Here is a 27296-nt window from a genome sequence, read left to right as displayed (position 1 = left end):
GCCTGCCCCCGCCTGATCCCTCTCCTGCAGACGCTCTCCCTGACACTGGCTGACAAGAGCCATTTCCAAGATGGATTGATTCAATTTAGCACCGATTTTTTGCCGGGGCCGGTGACGTACGGCTCCCCAGCCGGCGCTGGGCAGCACGTGACTCCCCAGCGCCCGCCGTCATTAGAGCAGCTCAGCACCGGCTGCTGCAGCCTAATCAGCCCCGGCCGGCGCGGGAGGGGCCCCATCCTGCCCTGCCACGGCTCCACGAGGCTCCCACCCCCGGCATTCCCACCAGGATCCAGCCCTGGGAATGCTGGGGTGGTGAGGTACCTGGGATTGTGGCAGCTGGTACCCAGGGATGCTGTTGGCGGCAGTCAGGGACTGCCAGCAGTACCCAGGGATGCTGGTGTTGGTACCCAGGGATGCTGGCAGTGATACCCAGGGATGCTGACAGCGCTACCCAGAGATGCTTGCAGTAATACCCAAGGGTGCTGGCAGTGGTACCCAGGGATGCTGGCAGCACTACCCAAGGATGTTGATGCTGATACCCAGGGATGCTGGCAGTGATATCCAGAGATGCTGGTGGTGGTACCCAGGGATGCTGGCGGTGACACCCAGCAGTGCCAGAGCTGCTGGTGAGGCTGTGCAGGGGTGATTTTGTTTGTTCCCTCGTTTTCTGGGTTTTTCTCCAGGCTTGATGAGTACGTCTGGTTCTTTCTCGCTGTCTGTCTTCTCTCTCCTTCCTTTGGAGGCAAATGGCTGACTGATTGCTTTTCATCTCCCACTCTGAGGAGCTGTAAGAGCTACTTTATACAAACATCAATTACAGGCACGTAATAAATTAAGGCTCCCTTACACCAAACCCATTAGAGTCCACTCTCATATCAAAGCGCTCCCATCACACACGGATTGGGGTGGAGTGGGGGGGAGGAGGGAGAGGGAGGAAAATGTCTTATTAGCCGGCAGATTGTTAGCAGAACACTGATTTAATTGTGTCCCCGCGCCCGAGCGCGGGAGGAGGACGGGGAGGGGGGGTGCAGAGGGGGGGGGACCCGGGGCCTGCCAAAAAAGAAATGCCCAGGGATTGTTCCCTTCCCCGAGGTGCTGGGGGGCCACCTCTCTCCCAGGCTTGTCCCTGTGCCAGTGCCGGCTGCCAGCGATTCTCCTGGTAACGGCCGAGGGGGCCGCGCTTCGGGGGTGCCCCCCACCCCGGCAGGCACCGTGCCAAGGAGCAAAGCCCAGGGCTGGGTAGGGCTGGGTGCCCACCCTCCTCCTACCCCCACCACCTTTGGGGTGCCACCTCCAGCGCCTTGGCCTGACTGGGTGATGTTGAGGGCTGCTGGGGCAGGGGGAGCGTGGCAGCTGCCCGGTGTCCCTGTGTGCTAGGGCCCTGTGGCAAGTCCTTTGGACATCAGAGCTGGGAACCCCAGGCTGGGAACTCCCCCAAATGCCTCCCTGTGTTTGGATGGTGCATCAGGGTGTGGAGGTGGAAAACCAAGGGAGATGGGGGCCAGGCAGGAGGCAGGGAGCAAACTTCCCTGTAGGACAAAGGCGGCTGCATCCGCCAGCAGCTCCCGCTGCCTCTGCCTGCGAATAAATAGCCTCCAGGCTGTCAGTCTGGCACTACCCCGGGGCTGGAGGCTCTTGGAGAGGAACGGAGCCCAGGAACAGCAGGCATGGCTGGAGCGCTGCCCGCCGGGGCTGTGCAGGCGCTGGCACGCCGCGCCGGCGCGCTCTGCCCGGCCGGGGCTGCCTCCAGCCCAGTGTGCCGGCCCTCCCATGGCCTCACCACGCATCCCTCGGGGTGGGCACGGCTCCCCAGGACTGTCCTGGGTGCGTGGGGGTGCTCAGGTGTGCCTGGGGGTTGTCCATGGGCTGTGACACCTGGCAGGTCACCGAGGTTGTCTGTCCTCCTGCAGAGGTGAGGCGCGAGCGCATCCTGCGCTGCAAGGGAGGTGTTGTGCACACGTGTGTGAGTTCACACGCAGGAATCCATCCCTGTCTGCTGCTGAGGGGTGCTGTGCACACGTGTTGATGCTCACACACACACACACACAATTCCCTCTCAGCTGAGGCTGTGCATGGTGCACACACGTGTGCCCACACCCAGCTCCTCTCTGCACGCTCCATCCCAGCTGTGCCTCCCCCTTCCTGCTCACCCCAGGGTGCGGGCTGGGGGTCCTGCTCGCCCCCCTCCCTTCCAGGGCAGGTTTTATCTCCCGGCCTGCTCCTTGCCTGCCGTTCCCTTGCTGCCCTCTGAGCCTGACATTTACATATTAATATTTTCCAGGGAGGCAATGCGTTGCGGTGCAAGTGTCTGCATTGTGGTTGCACATAATGTAAAGTGAGATAAAGCGCCCGGCTCCGCTATGAATAACTGCAAATGAAAACCCATGTGGCCATAAAAGCCTTCACATTTGCCCTGTCAGCATGTGGTACATCGGCTAAACAACTGATTTAGCTTTTCTCTTTTTTTTCCAAGGTTTATCACCACTTACAGAGGACATGCTCTTTGTGTACTGCCTGTCGCTTTCTGCTCAGCTTCCTTGTCACTTCCCCTCGGCGTCCTCCCAGCCGGGCCCCGAAACGATGCTCTGCTCCTCTAAACCGCCCTGACAGCCCCTATTAGCTTCTGGCCGAGTACAGCTTGGCGCTGCTGGGGCTATTTATCTCGCCGGCACAGAGGGCTGTTATCTATCACCCTCGCTCCTCACGGCCCCGCTCCTTCGCTTCTGCTGATGGCAGGGATTTGGGATGGGGTCCTGGCGGGGCCTGGGGGCAGCGAGGGGACCTGGGAGCGCTTATCCCTCCTCCCAGAGGGGCTGGATCCCCCCACCAGGCTTTGCTTTTTTGGCCGTGGTGGCTCCTGGTCCTGGTGCTCTGCCCCTCTCTGTGCCAAGGAGGATGCAGCCAAAACCGCTCGGGATAACCTGGAGAATTACTCCCGCTCCTACGCGGCGTGGCTGGTGTCATCCCCACAGCGGTGGCCCCGGGCAGGGGTGATGTCCCTGCGGGACCGCTGGCTCCCGAAGGCGCCGGCTTGGGGTGCCAGACCTGAAATTCCGGGTGGGGAAGGAGCAGGCGGGGCGGTGACGCCGGGGAGCGGGACGAGCAGCTCCGTGCGGCGCCTGCGGCACGGGGGGAGGATGGCGATGGAGGACGGGGGTCCCCGCTCGGTGCCTGCCGAGCTGCTTGGCCCTCTGCCAAGGGTGCTGGCACCCAGCCGGCCCCCGGCACCGCCGGTAACCAGAGCTGCCTCCCCTCGCTGTTATTTCAGCAGGTGGGGGCAGATCGGTTTACAAAGCCAGGGAGATGCCTATCAGTCCCCTCCTGCCACTTCGTCCCCATGCCACCTCCTCTGCCATGTCCCTGTTAGCAGGGCTGGACATCACCGGTGATGGCAACTGCCAGCATCAATGGTGGCCTCTCCTGGGCATGCTGCTCTTTGGGGTCCCCTGCACTGGAAGGTGCTGGCAGAGGCACCTCAGTGTCACCAGTCTGGTGTGCTTTGCCCCTGGGTGCCCCGTGCCACCACCTCGGCTCGTTCCCTTGAGCCACGCCAGCAGCTGGGATGTCACGGCAGGTGCCAGCGAGGAGTTGTCCCTCAGGGCCAGCCTGGGCTGGTGCAAGCTCTGCATCACCCCACGCCCTGCCCGGGGTGCCAGCGTCCCTGGGCAGCGGGCAGGGGCTGGGGGGGCCCTGTCCCCCTGGCAGGGCTTGCATCAGAGCGTGAAGGGGGTGTTGCACAAGTGTTTTCTGTCTCAACCTGCCCCTGGCCGGCGCTGGGGGAGGGCTGTGGGGGGCCGTGGGTGGGAAGCGGGGGGGCCGGGGGGGGGGTTGTTTACAGCCACGGAGCTTGTTTCCTTCCACCTGCCTCGGGGGAAGCAGTTAGCGATTTGTTAGTCAAACCAGATGAGCCTGCCTGGAGCGGCTTCCTGCCAGGCTCAGCGCAGCCTGGCTGCCCTGCTGGTGGGGTCCCCGTGTCCCCCTCGCCCTGCCATGTCCCCTGCCACAGCCAGCACCACATGGGAGCTGTGTGGGTGGGGTGTGCTTGAGGCTCAGCAGCCTCCAGGCATCGCCACTTGGTGTGGGCACCCCTGGAGCTTGGAAAAGCGGGGTGCTGCTCGCTTCAGGGCGTCTCCCCAGATACCTCCAGGGAGGCTGTGCTGGCCCTGGCAGAGCCCACGGTGGCTTGGCGGGGCGGTGAGGTGGAGGGGTGCTCTCCAGGGAGATGTTTGGGTGCTGTGTGATGCACTGAGCACTGCTGTGACAGGGGCCATGCGTGTCAAGGCCCGTGCACTGACCCCTGTGCATTGTGTGTCCAGCCCTGTGCATCACCCATGATGAGCCACATGCCGTGCATCGTGTCCCATGTGCCACACTCCTCGTGGGCATGCTGTGCTGAACCCCACACACCGCCATGCATGGCACGTCAAGCTGAAAATGCTGCATTGAACGTGTGCACCATGCTCTGACCCTCACACACCACACGACCCCCACGTATCCCACACCCCTGGATGCTGTGCCAGGCCCCCTGCACCGAGCACTCTGTGCATCAGGAGCCCCAGGGTCAGGCAGGCACCGTGCCCTGAGCCCCAGGAGCCCTGCACCGTGTGCATCCCGCACGCATCCAGCGCCCCTGACCCTGCGGGATGAGACCCACGCAGGAAGCTGGGAAGTGCCAGCCCGCGCCCCCTCGCTCACCGAGTGGCGCCGGGTGATAAATAAGGAAGTTAACACCCAACCCGGGTTGCTAATTAGCGTTTAACCTGTACTAGCAGTTAACTACAAAAGGCAGTCATTTGTTCCGGGGAGCTGGTAGCGTAGAAAGAACGAAACATGGCCAATTTTGTTCAGGATGAATTAAGACTTGCAAATGTAAAATGAGTTCATCTATTTAATTAAGTAGCGGCAATATGGATGTTAAATTAAGTTAATGGCAGGCATGCCAAAACAAGGTTATACAAATCTTGTCCTGGCGGGGTGGGTTCTGGATCCGGCCCTTGGATGTGGGGCGCTGAGGGGGGCCCTGGGGTGGGCTGGTGGCCCTGGGGACACTCTGCTGGCCTCCTCAGGGATAGAGGGAGAGGGAGGTGGAGGTGGAGGGAAGGAAAAACAAGGCAGGAGGAAAGGCAAAGCGCGTCTCACCCAGCGCCGCAATCTTATCAGGGCTGAACTTTACTCTCCCGCTAAAGATATAGGATACTTTAGGGACATCGGAAAGAAATAATAACCCTCTGATTTGTAGCTCTTGGGCTCTGGCAACCGAGGGGGAAGGAAGACTGTCTTCTGCCATTACCATTTTTTGTATGAACTATTCCCCAAAGAAATCAAACCCTTGTACAAGCCCTCCCGTGCGGCAGCCCCTGCTCCGGCGCTGACCCGAGCCGTACGGATTATCACCGCGCATCGCAGCCGGAGACAGGAACATTCATTAAAATTTGAAACACAAATGGAAAATTGCTACTTGAAGCCTCCTTGCCAGAGAGCCAGCCGCTTGATCAGAGACCTCATTAATGTATCTAATGTGTAAGGAACAATTAGACTTTTCAAAGACATCCTTTTCCCAGCCAGGGGAAAAAAAACCCAGAACACCAGAAGCAGCTTGAACCCCCCCCACCCCAATCCAAAGCAACCCCAAACCTGCCCCAAGGGATTGGGGTGCACAACCCCAGGGGGAGCCTAGGAGCCGCCGGAGAGTCTTGGCTCCGTCCCGGCGCCCGAAATGCCCCTTTCTCCTTAAGTTAGATGGGGAGGAAAGTGGGCTGATTAAAAAGCTGATTTCTTTTCCCAGCGACCGGCGGGGTTTTGCCATCCTCCCGTAATTAGCCGGTTACACGGCCGTATGTTTTATTTATGAGCCGAGGGCGGAGGGAAGGGGAAGCGGAGGAACGACCGTGCCCTATATATCTGCAAATAAAACACTTCATTTCCCTCCTGGGGAATGTCACCTCGAGAAACCATCGCTTTCCTGCTCACTGCCCCGTCCAAATCGCAGGCTGTAAATGGCTTTGTGGGCCTGGCTGGCGCTCAGATGGGTTTAAAATATGGATTTATGTCTTTATTCTGCATAGTCAAAGGTCAACAAGAGCAGGAAATCATCGCTGAGCTGCTTATTTACGATGGGAGGCGACCGCTCGCTCCTCTTGATCCCGTGTCCCCACTGCTGGATGCTTCCAGGGTGCCGGACTGCAGGGAATGTGGTGGGAGCCCGTGCCTCAGTTTCCCTAGAGCAGGCATCCCTTGAGGTTGGGTATCCCCGTGCTGGATATCCCCAGCACAGCCACATCCCATTCCATGGGGAGACCCGTGGGGACACCCATGGGGAGGCCGAGCATTCCCAGGGAGGGATGTCCATCCCGGTGTCCACCCGGCATGGCCGTGCGGACGGCGTGGGCAGGGCCGGCCCCGCGAGCTGTGCTCTCATGCTTTGCTAATCCCGCCTGGCACCTGCCCCAGCTCCCGGCGGCTCCGCGCGAGCAAAGGAACCAATTAATCCTCCCGGCGCTCGGGGAAGTGGGTCAGGCTCGTCAGGCTCTCCCGCTAACGAGGGGCGAGGCGCGGCGGCGTGGCCCAGCCGGCTGCTGGGTGGCCGGGCGGGTGTCTCGGCCAGTGCCCGGCGTCCCGCGGGGTTGGTAAGTGGGTAAACTGAGGCAGGGTGGTCGCCCGCCTCAGAGCGGGCACAGCCCGAGAGGAGGGTGGCGGATAATTCGGTTGGGTCGGTGTCGCAAAGGTTTCCCAACGGGGCCGTCCTGGCCGCTGCGCCTCGGTTTCGCCATGCCGGCCAAGCAACGGGTGCTCCTGGTTTGGGGTGTTTGGGGTTTTGGGATGCAGGGCGGGGAGCGCAGGCAGGGCAGGCAGGGCGCCCCTTTGAAGTGGAGCTCAACTTCCAGGAGTGAAGCAATTCTCGTTTGCATAATGAATAAAGGCAGCGGAGAGGGAGGGGGGGGGAGAAAGGGGGGTGAAACCCCAAAACCGGAGCTGGCAGGCAGGTCTGCCCTCCCTCCCCTCCCCTCCCTCCCCTCCCTGCCTGCCCGCTCCCCCAGCCGCCTGTAATTACAGGTTTATTGCCTGCACAGCTATTGTGTAATGACATGTTTGCAAATTAATTTTTACGGCTCCTGCCGTGGGGGGGGGAGCAGGGGAGGGGTCCCCCGGTGCTTGCCTGAACCCAGCAAATCCAACCCCTCTGCAAGCGAGGTGGGGATCGGGTGATGTGGTGACCCCAAAGCTTTCCCGGTATGGGGTGGGGGGGTCCCCATTGCACCCACACAATGGGTTTGGGGCACCCCCAGGTGTGTCAGCCCCATCACTAGTGAGGTTTGGGAGGGGGTTTGGCTGGGGTGGGGCGACACGGTGGAGCAGCACCCCACGGGTGGGAACAGCCACTCCCGGTGCCCCACAGAGCACAGTGACACAGGGGAGCTGCCTGGGAGGGAGCGGGACGCGAGCGACGATGACTCAGGGGACGGGCCAGAAATACTCCCAGCGCCGATCTTGACAGATGTAGGTTAGGAAGGAAGAGAAGACATAATAATAATCCCCCGACCTGGAATCAGGAAAGCAATATTTAACGGGGGGGGGGAGGAGGAGGAGGAGGAGGGTGCAGGTTTGCACAGGCTCTGTCTCTGCCGAGTGGGATTTTGGGGAGCACGGCTGGCAGGGTGGGAGTGCAGGGATACCTGTGTGTGTACACACATGCACGTGTGTGCATGCAAGGGTGCATAAGTGTGCACAAGTGCATTTGCAGCCGGAGGACCTCTCACAAACCCGCTCCCACCATCCATGCCCTGCCATGGGGATGGATAGGTTTGGGGTGATGCTGTGACCCCCTTTTCCCCCTTGTGCCCATGCTCTGGTGGAGTCAAGGCAGGCAGTGTCCTCCTGGGAACGGCTGGGCAGATTTGGGGTTACTCTGTGACCCCCTTACCCCCCAATCCCCACACCCAATGCAGGCAGTGGCCTCCTGGGAATGGCTGGGCAGATTTGGGGTGACACCGTGACCCCCATGCCCCCCATCCCACGCCCCCTGCAGGCAGTGGCCTCCTGGGAATGGCTGTGTGAGTTTGGGGTGACATTGCAACCCCCTTTTCCCCCTTGTGCCCATGCTCTAGTGGAGTTAGGCAGGCAGTGGGCACTTGGGAATGGCTGGCTGGATTTGGGGTTACCCTGTGACCCCCTTACCGCCCAATCCCCACACCCAGTGCAGGCAGTGTCCTCCTGGGAACAGCTGGGTAGATTTGGGGTGACACCATGACCCCCATGCCCCTCTGTCCCCAAACCCAGTGCAGGCAGTGTCCTCCTGGGAACGGCTGGGTGGATTTGGGGTTACCCTGTGACCCCCATGCCCCTCTGTCCCCAAACCCAGTGCAGGCAGTGTCCTCCTGGGAACGGCTGGGTGGATTTGAGGTTACCCTGTGACCCCCATGCCCCTCTGTCCCCACGCTCTGGAGCAGGCGGGTGCCAGCCGGGAATGGATGGCTGGGTTTGGGGTGACACCGTGACCTCCGTGCCCCCTGTCCCCACGCTCCGGTGCAGGCAGCGGGCGCCTGGGAATGGCCTCTGTATCTTTAAGCTGTTTGAAGGGCTGGCCATTATCATACAGGATGTGGCTTCTCTTGCAGAGGGCGAGATATCACACGTCGCCCCGGTGAACTTTGGTGTTAAAACCAGTTTGGGAAGAGAAGGACGGAGCTGGGCGGGGGCGCGCTGGGAGCCGCGGGGGGAGATCAGACGCACATGTAACGCTCAGAGGAGCGCGCTCCCGTGAGAGATCAGACGCGCATGTAACGCGCAGAGAGGCGCGCTCCCGTGAGAGATCAGACGCACATGTAACGCTCAGAGAGGCGCGCTCCCGTGAGAGATCAGACGCACATGTAACGCGCAGAGGAGAGGCGCGCTCCCGTGAGAGATCAGACGCGCATGTAACGCGCAGAGGAGAGGCGCGCTCCCGTGAGAGGCGCGCTCCCGCTGGGAGGAAGCGCGTGCCCGCGGAGGCGCGCCCGTGCGTGCCCGGAGCCAGCAAAGCTCCCCCCGATCCACCCCGTCCCCTCCTCTCTCCACCCCGCCTTGGCTGATCGTTTGCTTAAAGCAAATTAAGCCGGGCCCTCGTTACTATGGTGCAGCCAGGATCTCCAGCCTCCCTCGCGCTCCCGTAATAGCATTTATTAGCCCTATTTGCCTGCAAGCATGTCTTCCCGGATCTGCTAATGCATCGGCGGAGAGGGGATGGGGGAGATCCTATCGGGCGGCTCATTACAGCCCCCGACGCCCGGCGAGGCCGGCAAGGGGGGGATTTAGGGGCTCGGAGGGGATTTGGGGGCGGGCAGCCGGGGTTGGGGCAGGCGGCTTTGCTCGCCTGCCTTTTGTGAAGCAGCAGGCAGCTCCCGGCAGGCAGGAAAGTTGGGTTATTTATTGTTTTATTTCCTAATTTTCCCTCCTGAAGCGACCGGGGGGGGAGGGGGGGCCTTGCCTTCCTATTTTTATTTTACATTTACCTCTCCCCCCCCCGCCCCGCTCCGCCCGCCGCATCGGCAGCTGTTTGAAAACAGAAAAAGGCAAGAAAGAAAAGAAAGAAAAAAAAAATTTAAAATTATTCCGTCTGTAGGCGAGGAGGAGGAGGAGGAGGAGCGGGGGGGATGAAGGGGAGGGAGATGCTCCCCGGGGCGCCCCGGGGGTTCGCCCCCTCCCCCGAAAGCGCCGGGGCCAAAGGCTGGAGCCCGGGGGATGCGGGCGGTGGGCGGAGGGTGCTGGGGGCGAGCAGCTGCCGGCCGCCCTCCTGCCCGCTCCCCGTCATTAGGGGAGACAAATCTGCTGTCAAGGAGCCAGATTTCCAATTTACCGATAATGATTCTTGCATGAAAATTGATCGAGGGGCAAGCCTGCCGCCTCTCGCCCGCCCGCCTTGGCGCAGCCAGCGGAGAACGGGGGCTTTCCGGCCGCACGGACGCACGGACGGACGGACGGACACCGGCTCGCGACCCCCGCCTGGGTCACCCCGCCCCACGCCTCCATCTCCCCCTTCCCCAGCGCGGGGGGAACCCCAGTGCACTGCTCAGGGGGTGCGTTCCCCGCCGCCGAGGGTCCCACCGCCTCTTCATCCTCCTCCTCCTCCTCCTCCTCTTCCTCGTCGCTGGCTTTTTGTGTGCCTGCGGTTGGCAGCTGGGGGCTCAGCGGCAGGAAAACCCCCGGGAAGGCGTCACGCGTGGCAGCCAGGCTCCTGCCCTGGCCCCGCCGGTGACAGCCGCCACCGCCACCCTCCGCCGGCGCCCTGGGCTCGCTGCTATTTCAATTTTTATTTTTCCTCCTCCCCCCACGCACTTGATTCCCCCCGCTCCTCCTCCTCCTCCTCCTCCTCCTCCTCCTCCTTCTCCTCCTCCCCGCTCCACCGTATTTTTTCGCCTCTGGTTTATTTTTCCAACCCCCTCCGTGTGGCTTGGTGCTAATTTTTGGGGTTTTTTTTTCTTTTTTTTTTCTTTCTTTTTTTTTTTTTTTTTTATTGCTTCCTGACACATCCTCCTCACGTTGGCTCTTTTATTTTTATTTTTAAATTTTTTTTTTTTTTCTTCCTGGCTGCAATGGAACTGTAACATAAATCATGTTTGGGTTGAAACCACCTCTCTATTACTTACCAGGTAAGGCACCGAGCGATGCTGCTGCCAGCCCTCCTCACTCCCTCTCCCCACACTCCGGGGTCTCCCCCGGGGTCCCCCCCAGCCCGAGGACTCCCCTTTGTCCGCCCCAGCCAGCGGCAACCAAGGGCGATTTGGGGGTGAACTGAGTTTCTTCCAGCACCTTAGAAGAGGTTTTGGGGTCGGGGGAAGCCGGGAGAGGGGGGAGCAGAGAGCCCTGGCACGGCACTGCAGTGTTTTGGGGTGCTCGGATCCCCCTCTCTTCTCCTGCTGCCACTCCCTCACCCTGGGGGTTTCTCCCTCTCCCCGAGGAGCCGGGGGCGTTCTGGCTGGGGTGGGATTGGGGAGAAATGTGGGATGTGCTGTGTTTTGGGGTGCCAGCCTCATCGCTGTGAGGGCACAGGGATTTGGGGCACCAAAGTTTGCTGTGCCACCCCAGCTGGCAGCTCCGGCTCCTTCGGCTGCCAATAAGGGAGGGGGATCCCCCCGGGGGGTTTGGGGAGCACCAGTGGGGTTGGGGTGCGAGCTCGGGGGGTGCTCGGTGGTGTGTGCTCAGGGTGAGTGTTTTGGGGGGGCTTTGGGGTGCTTGAGGGTGGGAGCTGGAGGTGCTCTGGGGGTGCAGGCTCAGGGTGCGTGTTTGGGGTGCACTCCGGGGGTTTGGTACACTGGGGCTGTGAGCTCAGGCTGTGATCTCGGGGTGCTCCCGGGGTTCACGCTCGGGGTGCAGCCTCCGGATGCAGCCTCGGGCTGGGAGCCCCGGCCATGAACTCAAGGTGCTTTCGGGGTGCGGGCTCAGGGCGCTCTCCCCGAGCTGGGGAGCAGTGGCAGGGCCCTGTCCGGGGCTCGGTGCCCACGCGTGGCCGTTCCCCCGCCGGTGGCTGTTTGTTTCAGGAAATGGCTTTGGCATGTGGCCGTTCTTCCCGGAGCCAGCGGCTCTCCCGGCGCGCCTGCGCCGGAGCGCACGAAGCCGAGCCGGGAAGGGCGGCCGAGGGGCACCGGGGTCCAACTGGGGGTCCCCCTGCTCTGGGAGGGGCTGTGCTGTGGCATCCTCTGCCAGCGCAGTGCCACGCTGGGGACATGGGTGACCTGCTTTCCTGTGGCACCCTGAGCAATCCCACCCTGCTCCGACCCTGCGCCCTCCTCCGAGCCGGCTCTGGGGGTCCCGCTCCCCGTGTTCCCCCCAAACACCATCGCCTCGCCTGCTCCTCGCTCTTCTCCGCTGCCTGCAGCAGCCCTGGGTGATTCCTGCCCGGCCTCTGAGCCATCCTTTGCGGTGGGGACCCTCCAAGGGCTGCAGGTGCAGGGAGACGTGTTTGGGGTTGGCTTTTTTCCCCCTTAAATTCCATATTTAGCACGCGCCGGTCGAGCCGGGGTTCCCGGCGGCAGCTCCTGTTGCGTGAAACTTCTGGTTTTGCCGTTGTGGCTGATGCACTAATTCCTGCTCCCTGGAAAACCCTGCTCCGGCCGGCTCCCCAGCCGCCTGGGAGGAGGAGGAGGAATAATAAAACCGGAGGAGAAAAGCAAGACAGAGAGGAACATGGAAGTGTCAGGCTGCGAGGTTTAAAGCAATTAGGGGGAGCGGTGCTGGAGGCGCTGGCACGCAGCGGGATCGCTGGCGGCAGCTGCCGGGCGTTGGGAGATGCCGGTGGGCCAGGTCGGCCGGGAGCAGATGGAGACGGGAACCTTCCCCCCGCCCTGGGCTCGCGGGGCGTTCAGCAGCGCCGGGCTGGTGGCGGTGACTCAGCGGCGCGAGTCCTGCTGGGGACTGTCACCGCCTCAGGGACTGCCTGGCCGTGGCCCGTGTCACACGCTCCTCCTCGGTGGCTTGTTCCTGGCCCGGGATCCAGCTGGATCCTCCGTGTCCCCTCTGGTCACCGATGCTGCTGTCCCCTCTTGTCACTGATGCTCCTGTTCCCTGTATCCCTCTGGTCACTGATGCTTCTGTCCCTCTTGTCACCACTGCTGCTGTCCCCTTTTATCTGTCTGGTCACCTCCCCAATGCTCCTGTCACCTCTGTCTCTCTGGTCACCGATGCTTCTGTGCCCTTTTATGCCTGTGGTCACCGATGCCTCTGTCCCCTGTGTGCCTCTGGTCATGAGGCTGGATTTGTGCCACGGGGCTCAGCCGGCTGCCCGGGGACACCGGGCACTATGGGGACCTGCCACCAGGCATCACTGAGAGCCAGGGCACGAGCAAAGGACCCCATTCCCTGCTGGTCCATATGGGAGCCATGCTCAGGCTCATTTTCCCGGGATAACATGGGTGCAGTTGTCACCCTGTGGCCGGTGTCAGTGTCCCTCAGGGACACCACCCTCCTTTGGGGACAGCATCACCCCTTGGGGACACAGAGCATCCCCGGAGGGCCTGGCTGTTTGCTCCAGCAGGCACAAGGCTGGCACCTGGATACACACAGCTTTCTGGGGGCTCCCCCTCCCTGTGAGTGTCCCCAAATCCGGCAATCCCCCAGGTGGCCCTGGGGCTCCCCGGCGGGTGCCTGGCGTGCCGGGGAGGATGGCGGTGGGCGCCGGCAGCGGATGCTGCTGACTCAGGACCTTCCCAAATGGTTCCTATTTTTATGCCGGGGCCGGGAATATTTAGCCCCTGGATCAAAGCAGATGGAAGGAGCTGGGTGATGCCGTGTAAACACCCGCTCGGCGGGTGCCGCTGCCGCGAGCTGTGAGTCACCGGCGGCTCCCGGCAGCGCTGGGCGGGCACAGTCGCCCCCAGGCTGGGTTTGGGGTGCTCGGGGCTCAGCCCCACTCCTGGCGTCCCCCCAGCTGGGTCTGGGGTTTGGGGATGCCCTTCCTCATCCTCGCCGGGTGTGGGGTCCAGGGGTGCACGAGGAGGTGTTGGTGGGGTGCTGGGGGGGGCTGGGTGATGCCCAAGCTGTGTTGGGGTGCTGGGAAGTCCTCCTGTCTTCCTCCCTTGCCCACCCCACCATCTTCCTCCTCCTCCTCCTCCTCCTCTCGCCAGTCCTAAATTCGGTCGCCATGGCAACCATGTCAACCACTTTCCAGCTTCCCCGTGATGGTTTGAGGAGGGGAGGGGGGGAAGAGGGAGGCCAGGGGAAGGGGGGGACTGGGGGCATTGCTCGGAGCTCGGTGGGAGGGACACTTCCCAGATGGTTTTTTCCTGCTGGATCTTGTCTGGCAAGTGAGGCCAGTGCCAGCCCAGCCTGTGCCAAGGGGTCAGGGGGTCCTGGCCTGGGGAGGGGGCTCCATCAGCTCTGAGTGGGTGGGTGGGCACCCGGAAAATCTGGTGTCTTTCTGCAGCCATCCTGCTCATGCCATGGCCCTGCAGGCTCCCGGGATATCAGTAGCCACACAGCCAGGAGGGGGGTGAATTATTCCCAGACACCCCCTTTTTCCTTCCTTCTTCCTTTCTCACCCCCCTCTCCTGCATAATCTCTTTATTCCCAGGCTAAACCCGGTTCCTGATGGTTTTACAGGCAGATTTCTCAGTAGCTATATAGGACAGGGTGCAAAGCTGTGTCTGGGTGGGTGGGTGGGTAACGCCAGCATTGGCATCACCCCACGGCAGGTGGGCACCCGTCTGCCCCCCAGGAATGGCAGTGCCAGCACAGAGCTGCTGGGGCAGAGGTGGAATCACCCCAGGAGCAATTCGGCTGGTGATTTGGGGCACCCCTGCCACAGCCCCCTCCCTCCAGGCACCGCCGCGCCCCAATCCCCGTGTGTGCAGCGGGCACCGCTCACCTCCAAGCCTCCAAACCTCCAAAGGCACTGCGGGGGTTTCGAGGGGGAGCAGGTGCTGCCTTTCTCCCCGGCGTGTCCCCCCCTTCTCCCTCGCCTTGGCACCGGCTGTCGGCACCTGCCGGGATGCTCCTTGGCACGGCACCGCGGCACGTGCGCGGGCACCGCCGGCGGCAGCCGCGCTCGAGGCACCGGCGCTGGCAGCCGGGGGGGAGAGCGGGGCCAGCCCTGCCCCGAGCCTGGCAGCAGGAGCATCCCCTCCCTCTTAATTTTATGACTGATTTTTAACTTTTATTTCCCGAACGCTGCGCTTAATTAAACCCAGGCGCCTCTCGCCGCGAGCCCGACGTGGGGGATTTATGACTCCAAACATCGACCCCCGCTGAAAAAAACCCCTCTGACAGATTCTTCTGCTGGATTCCAAGTGGGGGTGACACTCCAAACCCCCCCCGTTCATCCCTTGCAAGATGCTCTGAGGGGGAAAAGACGGCTGTGCTTCAGCATCCCCAAGCTTCCTCCTTCCCCCCTTCTTTTAATAATAATGCTTTAAAGATGTTTGACATCTGTAACAAACAGCTGGCATCCTGTTATGGAAGAATGTCCTTTTATTTCCGAGCAGGTTGAACTGTCATTAATAGTATAATTAGGTGATTATCGGCGTACAGCAGAAAACTGCTTAATTGCACAGCCAGCTTTCCGAGGATCCCAGCTCCTTTATTGCTGGATTTGTTTTAGCCGCCTGAATATTTTCTAACTGTTTTGTTGGGTTCGGTTGTTGGTTGGTTTTGTTGTTTTTTTGTTGTTGTTGTTTTTTTTTTTTGCCACGTTGATGATTATTATTTTTTAATGCGTGTGACAGCTGGGGAAATGTGGCAGCACTGAGGGGGGGGACACACACGACAGCTCTGGCATTTGTCCCCATGTGTCCCCCCCCTTCCAAGTCCCCAGGGCCTTTAGTTTTAACACCGTGTGCGCTGGAGTTGGGCAAAAGGGCTTAGAGGTGGCGTTTTGCTGGGTGCAGCACCCATGGTTGGGAGCTGAGAGTTATTTGAGGCAATAAAGGAGATGTCTTTGTTGGGCAGCGGAGCCGTGGCACCTGCTCGGAGGGCACCATCACCCCGGGCATCCTTCACCCACCCTCACCCTGCCCTCCCTGCTGGGACTCTCCTTTTGGAGCTCCGTGTCACACAGCGTGGTTCCCTGCTCGGCCGCCCTGCTGTGGCTCTGTGGCCATCCCCACCCTCATCCCTGTGCCCGGGATGTGTGGGTTTGGGGGCACAGCAGCTTTTTTGGCGCCTGCCAGACAATAGCGCTTTGTATCTCCCCCCGGTGCCTCCAAACACACTTGTTAGCGCCGCAGCTTTGTGCTGTAAATTTCCATGGAGTAATTACGTCTTAATTTATGATAATCCCGGGCGGGCGGTGGTGGAGGGGGGCAAGCGCCAGTCAAGTTTGGAAGTTTGGGGTCCCCCGTGGCTCCTGCTGCCCGTGAACTTCTCCATCCCGGTGGGTGGGGAGAGGAGCATCCCTGAGCAGCGAACGGGGCTGTTCCGGGGCCAACAGTGAGTGAGGCCACCTGGGTTTGGGATTTGGTGTCACTTTGTAGGGCTGGAGTGTCCCCAGCGCCATCCAGGAGCTCGGCATCACGCCGGGGTCATGCCGGGGTGAGTGTCCCGTCCTGTGTGCATGTCCCCAGTGCTGGCTCCCCCGACAGGGAGGGAATCTCTGGCTTCCCCCAGCCCCTGGCACGGCTCCGGCGTGGGGCCGGACCCTTCCCCCTTGCCGGCGCTGAATGGCTCATCCCGCCTTTGTCTGGAGGGCTTATTACAGCAAAATAGAGGCTCTTTTCCATCGGCCTTCCCAGCGGGCAAATTAGATGCTTTGGCAATTTGCTTGGAGGGAGGAGGAGGATGGGGAGGGGAGGAAGGCTCTCATCACCCCCAGGGTGACTACAATGCCAGGCAGGGCGCTGGCATCTCCAGCACTGGTGTGGGAAAGGGAGAGAGGGGCTCCCAGTGTCCCCTGCAAAGCCACCACGGTGGGAATCCCATGGGATTTGGGGAGCTTCCCTGCGCAGGGAGGTTTGGGGGATGCATGCCTGGTGTCCCTGAGCATTCCTGCAGAGCTGGGAGGCTGCTGGCATCCTGGCATCCCAGTGCCCTGGCCAGTGGGGCCTGTGGGCACCCTGTGCCCTGCTCCAGGGTGGGATTTATCCCTGGAGAGTGCTGAGAGCCGGGGGCTGTGCCCGCTGCACCTGCAGCCGGGTCCCCGTTGGGAGGCAGCGTGCACCCACTGACATTTGCCAAGCGTAAAAATTCAATTAATTCCAGCAGGCAGATTAAATATAAGTGAATTTTAATAATTTGCTCGAAAGGCTGAGGATTACTGTAGGCGAAAAGGAAAGATGCTGCTCATGGGGGCACGGGCCGGCCTTCCCAGCACCAGCACGTGGGATCACTGGTACTAATCACCCTAAATCCCAGCGTGGGAAGAGAAGAGGGGTCTGCTCCCCTTGCTGGGCTTTTGGTTGATCTTCCTTGCCATGAGGAACGTGCTGGATCTGTCCCACCAGTGCTGGCAGCGTGTCCCCATGGCTCCAGAGACATCTCTGCTCCTTCAGTCCTTCCTCCTTTTTTTGTGGGGCTCCATGAAAAGGGAAACACCCATCAAGGCGGCCCTGGTGACCCTGCAGGTGCTCCCAGGCTTGGAGAAACCCAAGGTCTTCCCAACAACACCTCATAGCTCAGACATGGGGCACCGATCAGGAGCAGATGGTATTGGGAAAATTAAAATCCACACAGCAAATTCTCTGTTTGCCAGGGATAATTTCTTATCCCAAGGTAAAACCTTCGCTCTGGCCCATGCTGCACCACCAGAAACTGCTGGGGGACCCCGGGGGTGAAGAGGGGACCCCCATTCTGCCTGGAGCCCCCCATCCTGCCCAGACCCCCTGCTCTGCAGCAGGATTGATGGAGATTGCCTGTGACCTTTGCTAGGACACGAGGAATTACCATTAATGCTCCTGTATTTCCGGCCTTTGCACCATCCATAAATCTCATATCAAGCCGGGCAGGCGGCGTAATCTGCCAGGCAGTGTTATTAATGCTCCTTATTAATGCTCCTTATTAATGCCCCTTATTAGTACTCGTTATTAATACCTGTTATTAGTACCTGTTATTAATTGCCCCTGATTCCTGCCATGAGCTTCCCTGTGGCTGGGGGGCTGCACTGTGGAGCCCCTCTCAGCTTTTTGGGGTGGATGCTGGGGAGTCCTTGGTGCCAGCAGAGTCACCCACCAGCAGCAGGGGTCCCCTGTGGGCACCCACCCCGTGATGGGGGCAGTTTTTGGCTGTGCTGCAGGAGGGTGGCACGAGGCATCTGCTCACCTTGTCCTGGCACTTCCCAGCTGTGTCCTGCAGCCCTTTCCCTTGGCTGAGTCCTGGCTTCCCACCCTGCCTGCAGCTCCCTGGCCCTGCCTGCAGCCCCCTGCCCCTCTCTGCAGCCTCCCTGCCCTGCCCCTGCCCCTCCAGGACCTGCCCCATGCAAGATCCAGCCTGCTCGAAACTCTAATCTCCAATTTTATTCGCCCGGCTCCAGCCGATTTGCATAATCCACATAATCACCCTGGTTTTAATTGCCTACAACTCTGCAGAAAGATCATGTGGTTAAGTGGTAAATCATAATTAGATAAATAATTGGCTTGGCCGCAGCAAGCTGCTTTGTTATACCTGCCATCTGCTGGGCAAGGGATCCTGCGCCCAAAACAATGCACTGCTGCTGCTGCTGCTGCTGCTGCACGCCTGCGCCAGCCTGGGCACCTGGGCACATGGGGCACGGGCATGGGGGCACGGGAGGGCAGCCTGGGGGTGCCAGGCATTGCCTGCTCTCGGGCTGCGCCGTGGCTGGCAGCTCTGTGTAAGTTTTGGCAGCACCGTGTGGTGCCTGGCTCTGACCCAGATGTTGCCCAAGGGCTCTGTGGAATGCCCAGGGCTGCTGTGCGGTGCCCCGTGGCATCTGGGAATGCCCAGTGCCACCTCCAGGGGATGCCCAATGGCTCTGTGGAATGCCAAGGGCTGCTGTGCAATGCTCAGTGGCACTGGGGAGTGCCCAGTGGCACCATTTAGTGCTGCTGTGCTGTGCCTGGCAGCACCAAACAATGCCTGGCAGGGCCATTAGGTGCCCATCAGGCAGTGCCCAGCTCTCTGTCAGACCAACCAGCATCCCAGTGCAATTCCCAAATCTCCCCCAGGCAATTCCAGCATCCCAGTGCAGTGCCCAGTGTCTCCAGGCAATGCCTGGCAGCCCCATGGAGTGCCCAGTGCCCCACCAAGCCACTGAAGAGCCCCAGAAGACACCAGGGTGAGGGGGTGAGGGCTGTACCCGGTCCCCCAAAGCAGAGGGACCCTCAGCAGGCAGCTGGCACTTGGATCTGGGCATCAGGAGCCAAGAGGAGCTGCCAGCCCAACCCTGGAGCTGCAGAGGGGAGTTCAGACCCAGCAGCACGCTTGGGGCACAGGGGCTCGATTTTCCAAGCTCCCAGCTTTAAAACAGGGCAGAAAGTTGCTTTAAAGTAAATTTTTTTTCCTGGCTCGATCTCCTGAGGGCTGAAAAGGCTCCCAGGGCTGCTTGGCTGGGCAGGGGAGGGTTGGGAAGGGAGGGGAAGCACCCGGCCTCGCTCCATCCCCGGCGCTGAGCCCTCCAAACGAGCTCTTATTAGTTTGCTTGTTGTCGTTTGCCGGATCAATGGTCCATGGAGGAGTGATCGATGGAGGCCCAGCCTCCAGGATAACAGTGCCGGATGCCAGGCTCCACAGGGAGCCCCAGATCCCACCCAAGGTGCTCCTCACCAGGGGGAACCCATCCAGGGGGATGGGGGATGTTTCCAGAACGGGCCCTGGCTTCTGCCTAAAATTGGGCAGAGGCTGTGCTTGTATCTCTGTGCCTGGGGACACTTGGGGACACCGAGCCCGGCCACCTCCCGTGCTGGGAAGGGGGGAGGGAGGGCAGGAGCACGGGCTGGCATCGATCAATTAATTAATTAATGGAGCATGTTGGAGGTGCGGCGGCAGAGCTGCTCTAATGAGGGGTGGAAAACGTGCAGGGCATCGGCGGGAGGGAGGGGAGCTGGTCACCTCTGCCCGTCCCCTGCCCGTCCCCTCTGCCCAGGGCGTGACAGGGTGTGTGACAGGGCCACGACAGCACGCGCTGGGCCTGGCCCCCTGCCCTCCATGCTGGGGCCGTGCCCGCTGCCTTCAGGCACGGAGGGAAGGGGGGCTGACAATGCGAGGCCATTAGCATCGCCAATCCATGCGGAGCAGCTGTTCCTGCTCGGAGCGTGCAGCTGGATGCGGCTCCGGAGCGGGAGCACAGGCGCTGAGAGACGGGGGGAAAGGCTCGGGAGGGACCTCATCACCCCAAATCCCTCGGGGAACCAGCAGCAATCGGCGTGGTGGAGCCTTCCAGAGGGTTTGGCCGAGTGGGCTCCGTCCCAGCTGCGGCGCTGCGGGGTGGGTGCGGACCCATCCCCGGGGAGGAGGAGGAGGAGGAGGATGCAGGATGCTCGTCTCTCCCCACTCCCTCGGCTTCCCGCCGCACTGGGTTTTTTTCCGCTCCATTTGCCAGGGGCTGGAGCTGCTGCCTGATCGTATTTGGTAATAAATTATTAGTTCCAGCACTTGGGAGCCCGGCAGCTCAAAATAGCTGCTGTAAGAGCGGGCGGCTGGTGCAGGTCGAGTTCAATGGCAATCTGCTCCCAAGGGCACTCCACGCTCATTAGAGGCCTTTCAAGGTGCTGGGAAGGGGGCAGTCGGGAGCCGAGGTGCTAAACCTGCCCACTTCCCCTTTCCCGACAGCCCTACCCCGTGCCCAGGGATTTCAGGGTGCTGGGAGCCCATCCCTGCCCCTCGCTGCCCGCTCCTGCCTGCCCGCAGCGGCTGCCAAGGGCTTTTATTTGTCTCCAGCCCCACCAGGCAGCCAGACTGGTTCTGCTCTCGCTGCCGGAGGAGGCTCCCGCTGCCAAAAAACCCGCCAGCATCATCAGGAGCAGATGGAGAGAACATGGCACGCTCCCAGCTCCCGGCTCCCAGCCCTGCGCCGGCGATGCGGGGGCTCGGGGGGGCTCCAGGAGTCGGGGCTGGGGGGTCCTGTGCCCTCTGAGGTGCCAGCCCTGCGGTGGGTGCCGTGTGTGGCGCTGCGGGGAGCGTGGCAGTGACCCTGCCGTTCCCGCTCCTCCTCCTCCTCCTCCTCCTCCTCCTCCTCCTCCTCCTCCTCCTCCTCCTGTGGCTGCTCCGCGGGCACGCAGCCAGCGGGCACCGGGAATGCCAGACACTCCCTGTGCTGCTGTGCCCGGGCACATGCCGTGGGAGGGCCGGGGACAGGGTGACACATCGCCAGCTCCTCAACCTCCCCCTGTGGCCTCAGCGGGGGACACAGGTGTCCCCAAGCCCCCCTGCCTTGGTGCGGGGGGGGTTTCAGGCATCCCTTTCCCAGGGAGGGGTGCATGGGAGTGCCAGCCTTGGACCCACACAGGGTTGGGGACACTGCAGGGACAGCCTGTCCCGTTTTGGGGTTCCTCTCCCCGCCCTGGTGAGGCAACCGCTGCCATGACCCCGGGCTGCTCCAGGCACCAAACTTGACCTGTTTTTCTGCACGGATCTGCCTGCTGAGAGAAGCAGCCGGGGAGGGGCAGAGCTGGGGGGGGCCCCACCTCACCGTGGGGCGTCACAGCGTCCCCAGCCACCCGCAGGGGTGAGTGACACCCGCGATGTGCTGGCAGTGGGATGCCGGAGGGATGGGGGGATGCAGTGTGGCAGCCCCATCTCCCATCCCATCTCCCATCCCATCCCATCCCATCCCCGTGTGGATGCTCCGGCCCAGCCAGCTCCCCGTGCCTCAGTTTCCCCAGCTGGCAGCTGTCCCGCAGAGCAGCCCAGGGACGCCCGGACAGACGGACGCCAGCGCCGGCGGGGCACGGCGGGTGAGCGGCGCTGCTCGGGCCCCAGCCGGGGTGGAGGCGCCGATTTTATCACCGGCAGGGAGCGGCAGAACTGGTTTGGAGCGCGGCTGGGGCAGCGGCTCAGCTCAGCCCGGGGGCAGGAGAGCTCCCCGCACGCTGCCCCGGCCACTCGCTGCCCTGAGCCCGCCTGGCAAATCCCACTGGGATCAGGAGTTGGCCGGGAGGCGTTTGGGGATCAGCTGAGCATCACACGGGTGATGCCCTGCTTCAGCCCCGTGCCCGTGTGCCAGCCTGCTGATCCCTGCTGATGGCTGGAAAAGCGTCTCCAGGCCTGGATTGGGGCTGGAAGTGGGGGTTATGGTGGGAGTAATAGGTGGGGAGGAACTGGGGGCACTGGGAAGTGTTTGGGGCTGTGCCTGGGGGATGTGGGGCAGTGCCTGGGGATGCAGGATTGTGCCTGGGGATGCAGGATTGTGCCTGATGGATGTGGGGCAGTGCCTGGGGGGTGTAGGGCTGTGCCAAGGGGATGCCAGGCAGTGCCTGGGGATGCAGGATTGTGCCTGGGGATGCAGGATTGTGCCTGGGAGATGTGGGGCAGTGCCTGGAGGATGCAGGGCTGTGTCTGGAGGATGCCAGGCAGTGCCTGGGGAATGTGGGGCAGTGCCCAGTGGATGTGGGGCAGTGCCCGGTGGATGTGGGGCAGTGCCTGGGGGACGCAGGGCTGTGCCAAGGGGATGCCAGGCAGTGCCTGGTGAATGTGGGGCAGTGCCTGGTGGATATGGGGCAGTGCCTGGTGGATATGGGGCAGTGCCCGGTGGATATGGGGCAGTGCTCAGTGGATGTGGGGCAGTGCCTGGTGGATATGGGGCAGTGCCTGGTGGATGTGGGGCAGTGCTCAGTGGATGTGGGGCAGTGCCTGGTGGATGTGGGGCGGTGCTCAGGCGGTGCACGGGAGCTGCAGGCTGTGCCTGGAGTGCCGTGTCCCCTTTGGATGGTGCGTGGGCGCCTGGTGCTGCAGGCAGATCCCGGTTCCCCGCTCTGGGAGGGGGCACCGAGCCCCCAGCCGGGGCTGGAGCAGAGCCCGGGGGTGCCGGGGCCGGGCTGGCGTGGCGGGTTGGCTTCCCAGCTGTTCTGGTAATGAATTTACATGAGCCTGAGCGTGTCGACAAGGCGGCAGTCAATGGCTGAGAGCAGCGGAGTTAATAAATGCTTGTATAATGAGGGCAGAGGGGAGCGCGCCGCCGCGCCGGCCGCCTCTCCTGGGGCCGGGGGGCAAAGATTAATCAACGCTGAGTGCCCCCCGTGCCCCCCCGGCTCCCGAGGCGCCCCCCGCCCTCCCTGGCCATCCTGGAGCTGCCGCGGGATGCTCGGGGGATGCTCCATCCATCCACCCACCCTCTGCAGTGCTCGGATGCTCCAGGTGCTCAATGCCTCCAGGCCCGCTGGGAGTTGGGGGCTGCCCCACGACCCCCCCCATCCTCCTGCCCACCTGGGAGCCGGGCTAATTTTAGGCTGGTGTTAATGAAGCTGCTGGGTGAAGTCTATTTTAAGGGCCCTGACATCAGCAGTTGCTGTTTTGGGAGGTGGAGAGCCCTGGAGCAATTGGTGTGACAGCTGGGGGGGCTCGGGGAGGGGCTGCACCCTCCTGCTCAGCACCTGAGCCTCACTTTTGGGGTCACTGTGCACCTTTAGGACCTTGGTGCTTTGGGGGGCAGTGGTGGGGATTTGGGGGGTGAGGATTTGAAGGGGCAATGTGGGGAGCTGGGGGTGCAGTGCTCGGGATTTCGGGATGCAATATTGGGGATCCAGGGATGCAATATTGGGGTTTTGGGGGGTGCAGTGCTGGGGATTTGGGCATGCAGTGCTGGGGATCCAGGGATGCAATATTGGGGGTTTGGGGGGTGCAGTGCTGGGGATTTAAGGCTGCAGTTCTGGGGATCCAAGGATGTGTTATTGGGGATTTGAGGGTACAGTGCTGAAGACCCAGGGATGAAGTATTGTTAATCCTGGGATGCAGCAGTGGCAATTGGGGATTCAGCGCTGGGAATCCAAGGATGCAGTATTGAGGATTTAGGGGTGCAATGGTGGGGATTTGAGTGTGCAGCGCCTGGGATTTGGGGTGCAATACTGGGGATTTAGGGGTGCAGTGGTGGGGATTTGAGTGTGCAGTGCCTGGGATTTGGGGTGCAATATTGAGGATTTAGGGGTGCAATGGTGGGGATTTGAGTGTGCAGTGCCTGGGATTTGGGGTGCAATATTGAGGATTTAGGGGTGCAGTGGTGGGGATTTGAGTGTGCAGTGGCTGGTATTTGGGGTGCAATATTGAGGATTTAGGGGTGCAATGGTGGGGATTTGAGTGTGCAGTGGCTGGATTTAGGGGTGCAGAAGTGGCAACAAGGGGTGCAGCAGTGGTGCTTTGGGTTTTGGCAGCACCATGCAAGTCAGGGGACTGCGCCTCTCCCCACCACCTGCATCAGGATGATGAAGTCCCCCACAACACCCTGCAGAGCTCTGCTGAGCCCTCCTGCTCCATTATCCTGGGGACTGTGGAATGCTGGGACACACTTCCCCCCATTGCCTGAACTCGGGGTGCATTTTGGGCTGGGATAATGAACTAGAGGAAAGGAGCTGCTGGGGGAAACCGAGGAGCCCATCTCACCGTGTCTAACCCATTCTCTCTGGTTCGCAGGCATGAGCCATGAGCCGAAGTCGCCGTCGCTAGGAATGCTCTCCACGGCCACCCGCACCACGGCCACCGTGAGCCCCCTGACCCCGTCGCCCCTGAACGGCTCCATCGTCCCCAATGGCAGCCCCGCCGCCAGCAGCACTTTGTCCGTCCAGGCAGCACCTTCCTCCAGCTTCGCCGCCGCCCTCCGCAAGCTCGCCAAGCAGGCCGAGGAGCCCAGAGGTGGGGACAGCGACAGGGACAGGGACAGGGCGGTGACAAACGCTGCTGCCTCTCCAGCAGCTGGAGATGGTGTTTTCCTGCCGTTCCCCCCCTGATGCCTTTTGCTGGCGTCGTGTCTCGAGGGGGCAGTTTGGGAATTGAGTTCATCCGGAGTGATCCGGGTGCTGTATTGCCCTGGGACCAGCCCTGTGCCCTCCCACCATGGTGGCTTTTTCCCCGAATTTGCTACTTCCCCAGCCAGATTTCCCAGCTGAACAGCCCCAGGGGTGCCCAGCCCGTGTCACCCACATCCTCCATCACACCCCACTCTCTCTGTCTGGATGTGGGATGTGAGATGCTTCTGGAGCACCCCAAGGTTCCCCCTGCCACAGGGAGCACGTTCCATGGGAATTGCCAGGGCTCCCACAGCCAGATGGGGAGGCAGCCAGTGCCCAGGCTGGGAATGTTTCAGGAGACTGCTGGTATCTCCCATTTGGGATGAAATAATCTCTGTCCCTGCTGTTTTCATTGGTGGGTGCTACCCTTGGACCACTGCCCACTGCCTGGGCACTTTGATCCCTTTGCAAGATGTTTTTTGCACCCAACCCCTTTGCAAGATGGTTTTTGCAAAGTCTTCTTGGAAGACCCTATTTAAAAGGCCCCTTTGGCACAATCCTTTTCCCAGGACCCCTTTTGCACAGCTTTTTTTGGAAAATCCCTTTTGGAAGCACCATCTACAAGACCCTCCTTGCAGCCCAAAAATCTCTGGCACAGCCATGACCTGAAGCATCAGCTGCTCCCAAGGAAAGGTGTGGGGATTCCACACTTTTGTAACTCTGAGGGAGCCAGGTCTTGGTGGTGCTTCGTCCTCACTGGAAGCTCCTGGTTTTTCCCAGCTGCTTCCTCTGGAACCCATCTGCTTCCTTTGGAGTGATTGATTATTGATTGAGTTTGGGGAATTATTTTGCTTTTTTTCCCCTTGCACCCCACAGCTTGTGCCCTTCCTGTGCTGCCCAGCCCATCCCAAGGGACATCAGCAGGTTTAGGCATGGATTTTGTGGCACTGGAGAGAAGCAGCCACATTCTCTTTGGATTTCCCCTTAACACCTGCATAGTTTGTTTGTTAAAACCCCTCCCTTGCCCATTTGGGTGTCTCATCCCAGAGGTTTTTGATCCATGTGGGTTTGGGTGTGTGTTGGGAAGGGTTTTTTTCTCCTTGCTGTGCTTTTTAGCACCAGGAAACGAATTGCTTTTCCCTGAAATCCTCACGCACTTCCCACAACGGGAGATGCTCCCTCCACCTCCCTTCCCAGCTCGGGAGATGCTCTGCTGTGGCAGATGCTGGATCCATGCAGGATCACTGGTTTTATTCCAGCTTTATGGGCTCACAGGTGTGCTGGCACATCCCTAGGGAGATCCCCTGCTGCTCCACAGCATCCCAAACCGTCAGGGCTCATCCCGACCAACCCCTTCCCAGCAGAGCCCCACAAAGCCACCGCCTGCCCGGGGGCTGCTGCCTCTTGTCCTGCCCGGGGCTGTCCGCAGGGTGGGTTTTATTCCACCCCTCCCTCCCTTCTCTGTTCCCAGTTCTCCGTCAGGGTCTCAGCTGTTAATTACATTTGCCTGTCAGCCCGGGCTGCTAATCTGCTATCGCCGAGCGGGGAAGCGGGAGGTCAGAAAACAAAGGTGACACCATCACACTGTGCCTCTTGTCATCTCCAATCCAGATTAGTTTCATTGACTAACTCCTGGCTGAATACCACCAGTTAATTATAACGATCACAAACCCTCCCGTTTAAAGCCACACAGCGAGAATTAAGGTTCTGAAGTAAGACTTTAGCTTCATTAATTGCCGGGCTCATTGTGATGGTATTGATTGTTAACGCTATCGCGTGGTGAGTAATGGCTTCCCAGCTCAGAGGGGATTAGGCTGCTAATTGTTGTTGGCCTTGCGCTGACAAGATAGACTTCAGTGGGTGTCAAATCGGCCTCCTTTGTCGGGGACAGCCTTTCTCCTTCCCCCAGCCTCGCTGCTCTTCAAATGAAAGCGTTTGGGAGCGACTCGGGAATCGTTAATCAGGGAGGGCGGCCGGCAGCGGGATGCTCCTCCTGGCCCCTCTCTGCTGAGCATCCTTCCCACAGAGCATCCTTCTGGAGCATCCTTCCCACCATCCTGCCACCCTCCTGCTGCCCGGGGATGCTCCTGCTTCCCCTGGCATTCCCAGCCCCTGGCTGCCTCCTGCTGTTGTGTGGCCTGAGGACAGGGCAAGGGGATGAGGGTGCGGGGTGAGGAGCTGCTGGCACGCTCTGGGAGTGGCTGCTGTGCCCACAGGACACACTCAGGGGAGCGGCCTTGCACACTGGGAAGGTGATGAGACACCTTGCACACTCAGGGGACACCCTGCACACTCAGGGACACCCTGCACACTCAGGGGACACCCTGCACACTCAGGGACACCCTGCACACTCAGGGGATACCCTGCATGCTCAGGGGATGCCCTGCACACTCAGGGGACACCCTGCACACTCAGGGACACCCTGCACACTCAGGGGACACCCTGCACACTCAGGGACACCCTGCACACTCAGGGGATACCCTGCATGCTCAGGGGATGCCCTGCACACTCAGGGACACCCTGCACACTCAGGACACACCCTGCACACTCAGGGACACCCTGCACACTCAGGGGACACCCTGCACACTCAGGGGATACCCTGCATGCTCAGGGGATGCCTTGCACACTCAGGACACACCCTGCACACTCAGGACACACCCTGCACACTCAGGAGATGCCCTGCACACTCAGGGACACTCTGCACACTCAGGGACACCCTGCACACTCAGGTCACACCCTACACACTCAGGGACACACCCTGCACACTCAGGGACACCCTGCACACTCAGGGACACTCTGCACACTCAGGGGACGCCCTGCACACTCAGGAGATGCCCTGCACACTCAGGGACACCCTGCACACTCAGGGGACACCCTGCACACTCAGGGACACCCTGCACACTCAGGGACACACCCTGCACTCTCAGGGAATGCCCTGCACACTCAGGACACACTCTGCACACTCAGGGGACACACCCTACACACTCAGGACACACCCTGCACACT

The 27296-nt window shown here is 61.1% G+C and overlaps 1 protein-coding gene across 4 annotated transcripts in view; it reads left to right on the top strand.

The window, feature by feature from the left end:
- Positions 1-27296, top strand: part of GSE1 (Gse1 coiled-coil protein) — a 102515-nt gene that overhangs the window by 62049 nt on the left and 13170 nt on the right. For all 4 annotated transcript variants that reach the window (XM_077185217.1, XM_077185220.1, XM_077185218.1 and 1 more), the window contains exon 3: positions 23977-24195. In XM_077185217.1, the coding sequence (XP_077041332.1) occupies positions 23977-24195 (219 nt within the window). The remainder of the gene's footprint in view (positions 1-23976; positions 24196-27296) is intronic.

Source organism: Agelaius phoeniceus, chromosome 12 (assembly GCF_051311805.1).
Source record: "Agelaius phoeniceus isolate bAgePho1 chromosome 12, bAgePho1.hap1, whole genome shotgun sequence".
Classification (NCBI taxonomy): domain Eukaryota; kingdom Metazoa; phylum Chordata; class Aves; order Passeriformes; family Icteridae; genus Agelaius; species Agelaius phoeniceus.
This window is presented reverse-complemented; position numbering and strand designations above follow the sequence as displayed.